General features: G+C 44.4%; 1 gene segment (V, D, J or C); it reads left to right on the top strand.

Moving 5' to 3' along the window:
- Positions 1-4,807: 4,807 nt before the first annotated feature.
- Positions 4,808-5,752, top strand: LOC115642293. The segment is given in 2 exon segments: positions 4,808-5,051; positions 5,454-5,752. Coding segments are annotated over 2 exon segments (345 nt in total).
- Positions 5,753-9,211: the final 3,459 nt, after the last annotated feature.

Here is a 9,211-nt window from a genome sequence, read left to right as displayed (position 1 = left end):
ATCTGCTACCTATTAATTTCATTTGGCAGCCCCTTGTTCTTGGGAAGGATTTACAGAACAGAGAGAATCCTGGGAAGTTGGGTTCATGCTGTTCCTGTAGCTCCTGCTCAGAGACACGACATAATTTTTAAGGTACCCTGTATAGGACAGATTTTTTGCCCTCCCTATTTTGGAACTACTAGCCTAGAAGACAAAACAATTCTTGCAGGATTAGGAAATTAGCTCTGTTTAGTCAGAGAATCATTCAACCCAAGGATGGCTCCAGTATGACTCTCCACTGTTACAGTCACAGCTATTCTAAATGAGTAACATTCTATGTCTCAGCTTTGTTACATTCTATGGAACCATGTCTTCATCCTGCCTACGAAATTTAGTTTGTTTCAAGGCCTAAAATCACGAAGTTCTCATATTATATTTAATTGTATCCTTTATGCTTATACCTTCTATAGAATGCCAATGCGCTATTTCTATTATATCTTATCATAAATATATTTCGATTATGTCTGTTTGCATGTTCCGCCTGTATTGTCCCCGAGTTCCAATATTCTGTGTTTATATCCGAGTCTATATATTATGTTGCTGTTGTATCTGATTGCACCCTTTTATGCTTGCAAGGTCTCTCAGTACAGACTTTGTTTCACTTGCGTCTTACTGAAACTACCATTGTATTTGTTTATCATGTTTTGTAGGACTGTTTGTATCTGTTACATTCATTTATTACAGAATCAGAGCTGATACATGGAAGTTGTCTCGGAGTGCATCTGTTCTGCTCTGTTCTTCCCACAAAAGCCATCTATGGAGCAGACTCAGTGACACAAACTGAAGGCACCGTAACCATCCCCCCAGGGGAACCGGTGCATCTGAATTGTGCCTATCAGATTTCTGGGTTTCCTTATCCCTTCTGTCAAGAGGGGTAGCAGTATTAGTCTGGATCTGTAAAAAGTGACAAAGAGTCCTGTGGCAGTTTATAGACTAACAGACGTTTTGGAGCATGAGCTTTCGTGGGTGAATACCCACTTCGTCAGAGTATCTATGAAAGCTCATGCTCCAAAACGTGTTAGTCTACAAGGTGGTACAGGACTCTTTGTCGCTTTATTCCTTCTGGTACCTGCAGTCCTCCAGCCAGCCCCCCGGGGCTCTTCCTGAGAGACCTGGGACGGGTGGACTCGGATGAAGGGATCAGATGCTGCCCACGATAAAAAGCACAAATCCTTTCACCTGTGGAAACCGTCCAGCGGACTGAGCGACTCTGCAAAATGTTACTGTGCCACGGGCCACATGGTGACATCGACCTGACCCTGCTGAGTAAAAACCAGGCAGAATCTGTGCAGAGCAGCAGGGATGCGGGCACTGGGGTCTGGGGATGACTTAGGGACAGCAGGTGGGAAGTCTGAAAACACGGAACTTGGAACAAACATCTGTCTCACACACAGACACACGAAGTACACATTTGTGCGCTTGGTCTTTTCCTTCTTTTCCCTAATCCGGAGTGTTACCATCTCAGAAATAATGGTGAATGTCATGAATCACCAAGTAAGGTAAAATCAGGAAAGAGCAGAACACATCAACCCGCTCATGAGCAGTTCTAGTGAAAGCTGTTCTCAGCCCCGTTCTTGAAGGAAAGTGTAACGAGACAGTTTCAATATCACTAAAAAGAAACCAGTAAACACAGAAACCCGAGCATGATGGCAGTGGCTGTCCACCTTTCCAGACTATTGTACCCATTACAGAAGTCTGATTTGTCTCAGGTATCCCAAGTTTCACCTCACTTAAAAACTACTTGCTTACAAAATCAGATCTAAAATACATGTTACAGCATGCAATTCCTTAAATATTGCTGAGTTTCTCATATACATAGACAGTCTTTAGAAGACCATCTTCACCTCTTGCATGAGAAAAATACTCACTATCTCTGTGAGAAACGCTGCTTTGCTGGCAAAGGTGTAAGAATATCTGCTGCAACTTCTTCCCCGTTTGTGATCACATTGTACCACGCGGGGGCGCTGTGGTGCTAGGTAAATAGTAGAAGTAACCACATTTTTCTGTTCCCTGCTCCGTGCCCTCTCCTGACACCAGCCTGGCCCCCTTTGCCAGTCAGACTGTCTAATTGTTGACAGTACCATTGAGAGAGGTTTATAGAGCAGAGAGAATCACTCTTGTGTAGATCGGTTCATGCTGTTCCCACAACTGACAGCTCCTGCTCAGAGGTAGAACATTCATTGTAAGGCACCTTTTATAGGACATAATTATTGCCTTTTCTAAATTAGGGGTACTAGCCAAGAAGACAAATCAATTCTTCCCGGATTAGGAAATTAACTCTCTTTAGTCAAAGACTCATTCAACTCAAGAATGCCTCCAGTTTAGCTCTCCGCTGTTACAATCACAGCTATTCTAAGTAAGATTCTAGTTCTCAGCTTTGTTACATTCTATCGAACCATGTGTTTATCCTGACTTCACAATTTAAATTTGTTTCAATGCCCATGATCACGAAGTGCCTATATTATATCCGATTGTATCTATTATATTTGTATTGTCTATAAGGGTCATTGCTCTCTATTATCCGAGTATAACGATTATATATATCTTTTATATCAGATTGCTTATATTGTGTATTTATTATCTCTGAGCATCAATATTCTCTATTATATCCGAGTCTAAATATTATGTTGCTGTTGTATCTGATGGCATCCCTTTATGCTTGCATGGTCTGTCAGTGCAGATTTTGATTCTATTACCTCTTTGTTAATCTGCCAGTGTTTTATTGTATCTGTGTTCATCGTGTTTTTGCTGCATTGTTTGTATCGGTTACACGCAAGTTATCTCGGAGTATATCTCCTCAAATTCTATTCTAGTGTGTCTGTTCTGCTCTGTTCTTCCACAGAAGGCACCTGTGGAGCAGACTGTGACCCACACTGACGGCAGCGTTACCATCCCCCAAGGGGACTCGGTGCTTCTTAACTGCACATATCAGATTTCTGGGTTTCCTTACCTCTTCTGGTATGTGCAGCTCCCCAACCAGTCCCCAAGGCTCTTCCTAAGGGACCCGGGACAGGAGGACTCGGATGAAGGGATCAGAAAAGGGTTCGATGCCACCTAGCATAAAAACGACAAATCCTTCCAGCTGGGGAAATTGTCCAGCGAACCGAGCGACTCCGGGGCCTATTACTGCGCCGGGAGAGACATAGTAACAGGGGCCCTCAGGGGAGCTGAGCAAAAATCGCCCCAGGGCTGTGTGGAGCAGCTGGGATTGACTCGGGGGGCAAAAGGAGGAAGTCTGAAAATACTGAAATTGGAAACTATGTATAAATTCACTTTCACACACGCGTACAAACCCCCTACCTCTTTAGATCTCTGTCTTTTTTCTTTTCCCCGCAATCCGGAGTGTTGCCTTTTCTGAAAGGATGGTGACAGTAAAGTGAACTCAGATAGACAAATCATGAACCTCTAACTCCGGTTGAAGAGCTGCCCCCAGCCCTGCTATTTACGGAAGGTGCAACCAGACGGTTCAATGTCACCGAAACTGAACAAATAAACACAGGAGCTCTACCAAGTGGAAAAGTTCATATATTATAGGAGAAGAACTGGTACTGTGCAGTTCAGAAATCTTCCCCTGTCCAGTATAAACAGACAGACAGACTTTAGAAGACCTTCCTCACCTCTTGCACCAGAAAAATATTCACTATCTGTATTGGAAACTAAAGTTTGGTTTACTGGCAAAGGTGTAAGAAAATCTACGGCACCATGTTTGATTTGTGACCACATTTTGCCGCTCGGGGGCGGTGTGCAGTTAAACAATACAAGTGACAGCGTTCTTCTGTCCCCTGCTCCCTGCCCTCCCCTGACACCAACCAAGCTTCCTTTACCCTTCAGACAGTACCATTAATGAGGATTTACAGAGCAGAGAGAATCACCCTGTGAAGGTGGGTTCATGCTACTCCGACAGCTTCTGCAACATTCATTTTAAGGCACCTTTTATAGGACAGAATTCTTGCCTTCCCTAAAGTGGAGCTATTAGCCAAGAAGATAAATCAATTATTTAGGGATTGAGAAATTAGTTCTGTTTAGTCAAAGAACCATTCAATCCAAGGATGGCTCCAACTTGGCTCTCAGCTGTTATAGTCACAGCTATAAGTGCTTGTCTACATTACCAAGTATTGTCAATGAAACTAACGCCGACATGAAAAAATCGACAAAAGCTAAACTCCGAAAAGACACAAACATGAGAGAGATTCTATTAAAAAAACGCAAGGAAACAAAACAGATATATGTTTGTTTCCTTTATATATATCTATATCTATATCTATAACCCTAACCCACAAGTTTCACCTCACTTAAAATCTACTTGCTTACAAAAAACAGGCATAAAAACACAAACGTGTCACTGAACAGTGTTACCAACAAATTACAGACTTTCTCATTGTTACCATATAATGATAAAATAAATTAATTGGAATATAAATATCGTACTGACATTTCCATGTTTTGAGCCGTATAAACAAGTTTTTGTCTGTATGAATTTTTAGTTTGTGCTGAATTCTCCAGTGCTTTTTATGTAGCATCTTGTAAAACTAGGCAACACTCCAGATGAGTTGATGTAACCCCTGGAAGATCTCTGCAGTACCCCTGGTCGTGAACCACTGATGTAAGTTGAAAGCACTTACTAAAAATTTTTCAGCCAGTGCCTATTCATAGCCCCCAGGTGGCGATGTTTTCCCTGAGTGTATAGTACAGTCTCGACCGAATATTTGCACGTCTGTGAGCTCTGCTCCATGCTGCCTTCACCCCTTCCGCCCCAAATCTCCTGTCTCTGACAGCAGCAGCCAGCCTGTACAAACCAGAACCAGTCCTTTCTCTGCTATTCAGCCCTTTGGAAGCTCCAGCCCAGAGCCACAACGGAAGCTTCTAAGGCGTCGCGCAGGGGGTGAAGTTTCTTCTCTTCCCTCCCAGCTGCAAAGAGCAATTAAACCTGGTGGAGGCCGAGACCCAGATCCCCTGAATCCCCATTATGGCTTCAGGTTGGATCGCAGCTGTGTTAACAGCCTCGGTGCTAAGTGAGTGTGAAGATTTCGTGTCACCGCCCTTGCTAGGTTGTTGTGTAGTTCCCAGTCCCTAGCCCTGACCGTACAGTGGAACCAGGGAGCAAGTACAGAAGACTGAAATCAGCTGATTTGAATGTGCTTTTCCACCTGGTAGCCGGCGTGGTGAGCAGATGAGAAGTACCTGGGCTGCGGGGGGGTCGAGATGCTTATTTATCGCCACAGGACTTTAGACTTTGCACAGGCCTGCAATTACATGTATTTGCCCCCAGCTGTCCGGAGAAAAGTCTCTCTCCCTCTCTCGCTTTTTGAAAGCACCAATGGGATTCACCCAGACAGGAGGAGACAGGGAGAAGGGAATTGACTCCTAACCCTAAAGCGTTTGAGATTAATTTTCTTCCCTCCTTTCTTTCCGAGGTGCCCTAGGCAGAGCGGAGATCCAGCAGCCCCTTTTCGCAGAGGCAGTGGAGGGAGATAAATTGACCCTCTCTTGCAATCACCCTAACGTGACCACCGAGAAGATAATGTGGTACCGCCAAGTTCCCAACCAGGCACTGCAGCTTTTGGCAGGTGGATTCAAGGGCGAGACTCCCGGCACCAAAGCGGGCGGCACTTTATACATCGCTCAGGACAAAGCTTCCAGTGTCTTTGAGTTCCGCAGGGTGCGGCTGGCGGACGCAGCGATGTATTACTGTGCTCTGAGCGACACAGCGTGACAGTCAGAGCAGGCCCCCGCGCAATATCGCACCCCAGCCCCGGCAGGGGACAGGAGCGTCTTTTGGTTGGGTGAGCTAAGGAGAGAGTTTCTTCCGTATCGTGAAGCATGAAAAAAGATCCGCTCCTTTCAGAGTCTAAAAGGGGGAAGGGGAATACAAATTCCTTCTTGTCCAGTGAACAAAGAGAAACACCAGCTATCTACAATTTCTGTCTTTCAGATACAGCCAACTTTCTGTTTGAGTGGTTGGGTTTTCTTTTAATAAAACCGTCCCCTCACCGTATTATCGGAGCTTCTGAATGATTCAGGCAAATCGTGTAAACCCTTTAAACTCCCATATTAGTTACTCCGAATTCCGTACAAACACACAAAGTTCTAAGGTAACATCAGACAGAACCGTTGGGAAATCTATAAGAGGGAGAGTCTCCTCTCTCAGTCGTGTATGAGACATTTTACCTTTCAGTTCATTTCTTTGCCCACAAGGGGACGCTGCTGTATCACCTGACACGCGGTGTTGGGTCCAGGATATTACGGAGTTCTGGTGGGGGTGAGGTGATATCTTCTACTAGAACAACTTTTGCAGGTGGGAGAGACCATATCTGGAGCTCACCTGAAGGAGAGCTCTGTGTAAGCTCGAAAGCTTGTGTCTCTCACCAGCAGAAGTTGGCCCAGTAGAAGATATCACCTCACTGCATCTTGTCTCGCCCGTATCAATTGTTAATTGTCTATCAGGCTGCAATTCTGCCTCTTACTGCTAGGAAGCAGCACTATTCCTCGTCTTTCTAAACAAGCTGGCATTACCTTATCTACCGAAATACTCTCAGTGTACTCTGCTAAAGCTTACCCCAAGTTCCACTGAGCCTGTCGTACCTTGGTGGGTGAGGGAGAATCTTTTACTGGACCAACTTCTGTTGGTGAGAGAAACAATCTTTCCAGTGGGATGGATTGACCAACAGAAATCCTTGCAGCAGATGCATTCTATTTAGACTCATTTGGGGAAGGTTTCACTGTTATTACTAACAATAACGTGTTATTCGAATTACCAGAGCACCTGGGAGCCCAAGTCATGGACGATAGCCCCACGGTGCTAGGCTTTCTCCAGACAGAACAAACATACGATCTCTGCCCCAGAGAGTTTACAATCCAAGAGACAAGTGGATATAGATAGACGGAGCAGGAGCACAACACGAGAGAGACATATTGGTCAGCATGATAAGCAGTGGTCTCGGCAGACGGTCCATAGCCTACCCCTTGCCAAGTTTTATGTAGGCAGCACAGCACAGCAGAGTTTGAAGGAGGGGTTGGAAAGACAATAATCAGGCAGTTTGTGGATGTATTTGTGAAGATCTCCCCAGAGGGAGGGACAGAATGGTAGAAAGTGTGAAGATACTGATTTTAGATCAAGATATACAGGTTCATAGAAGGAAGGCATGAGGGATACACCCCACACTGAAACATTACATAGCCTTCAAGTAACTTCCCTTTTACAAAGAGATATTTTGTCCCTGCCTCCACAAACCTAAAGTGCACTTGGCATGCCTGAAAACACCAATTTGGAAAGAAGTGAACCCCAGGTAATTGCTGAGGGTCTACAGTGATGAATGTGAGAGAGGAGCCTTAATAGAATAGAAAAAGACAAACACACACAGTTCTCCAGACAGTTTAATCTCACATTAAAGCTGGGATTTATCAAAGCTGGTTGAAGGATTTAGACTCTTACTCCTCAATGACAGTTTAATAGAGCTTGGACATCCAAACCCTACCACTAGGAACTAGCAGGACACACAGCCAGATCTAGGTGTATTTTAAAATTTCCTTTTCTTATTTTCCAGTGGATTAAGTGACGCAGGACCAATCAGTCGCTCCATCCATCCAGCACCCAAACACTCTTTAAAATGGGAGTGAGGTTCTTAAGTAATTAAGGCGGCTTCTGAAAATTTTACTCTTAAACCAATTTGATTCCGAGACTAAAGACGTGTCCAAGATCTCACAGAGACATCTTGTTAAAGCCAGGAACTGACCGCCTAGGTCTCACGAGTTTCAGCCCAGGGCCATAAGCACAAGATCACCCTTCTTGCTTTTAATTTTAATATGGGAGAGGAAAATATTGAGGATGTTCTAGGATTCTGTCCCATCACCTTTGGCGTGATACAATGCACGCAAATGTACCAGAATGACTCGAATGGAGCTTTGCCAATAGACACCAACTGAGGGTGTGGCCTTATCAACTCTCAGACCGATGGCTGATGTACATAGCAGAGGGACATAACTGGACAGATCCTACGGAAAAGGATAAATGGACACAAATCAGATATTAGGAATGGCAATATACAAAAACCTGTAGGAGAACACTTCAATCTCCCTGGACACACAATAGCAGATTTAAAGATAGCCATCCTGCAGCAAGAAAATTTCTGGGCCAGACTTCAAAGAGAAACTGCTGAGCTTCAGTTCATCTACAAATTTGACACCATCAGCTCAGGATTAAACAAAGACTGTGAATGGCTTGCCAACTACAAAAGCAGTTTCTCCTCCTTTTTATTTCACACCTCAGCTGCTAGAAGAGGGCCTCATCTTCCCTGATTAAACTAACCTCGTTATCTCTAGCCTGCTTCTTTCTTGAATATTTATACCTGCTCCTGGAAATTTCCACTACATGCATCCCACAAAAGCTCATTCTCCAATAAGTCTGTTAGTTTATGAAGTGCCACAGGACTCTCTGCTGCTTTTACAGATCCAGACTAACAAGGCTACCCCTCTGATACTCTTCCTCAGAAAATGTCTCTTGTGAGGGGAGCGACATTGTTGCTGACATTATGTGAGTATCCGTATTTGAACTCTGTAGGAATATGGAAGAGAGATGATGGGAACAGACCGTGGCAAGTTGCCTCTTACCTAGCTCAGCTGGGTTGTGTACCGTGTGCTGGACCAGAGGGAGAGATTTATGTTTACTTCGAGTGAAAGGTGATACTAAAATAGGCTGGGACTGGGCGAATGCTGTAAAGAACTAAAGAGGAGGTTGCTAGCTAGCAAGCTCAAATGAAAGTTATGCAGGGTATGTTAATTCCACCTCCCACATCCAAGGTAGACACATACACAGAGAATAGGGAGGTTGTGGAATCTCCATCCTTGGAGATTTTTAAGAGCAGGTTAGACAAACACCTGTCAGGGACTAGAAAGCCTCTCCAGCCTGGTCCCTTCCAGTCCTGTGATTCTATGATAGAATTTCCCATGTTCCCATGCCACAGTGTGGACCTGGCAGTAGGACCCATTGGCCATGGAATAAACTGTCTGCAATTATTATTATCTCTGTTAAACTGCTTAGTAGAGAGCTTTGTAGCTTGGTTAATGGGAGCTACTTACAAGATGAAGAGATGGGACCAGGATGTTGGCCCTCAGAACCGTTATTCTCTATCTGCCCTCAATAAATGCATTCTCGGCCCTGTCTCGTGGAGGAGAC

Source organism: Gopherus evgoodei, unplaced genomic scaffold (genome assembly GCF_007399415.2).
Source record: "Gopherus evgoodei ecotype Sinaloan lineage unplaced genomic scaffold, rGopEvg1_v1.p scaffold_39_arrow_ctg1, whole genome shotgun sequence".
NCBI lineage: Eukaryota > Metazoa > Chordata > Testudines > Testudinidae > Gopherus > Gopherus evgoodei.
Note: the sequence above shows the minus strand (reverse complement) of the source record. Positions and strands in the feature narration are given on the sequence as shown.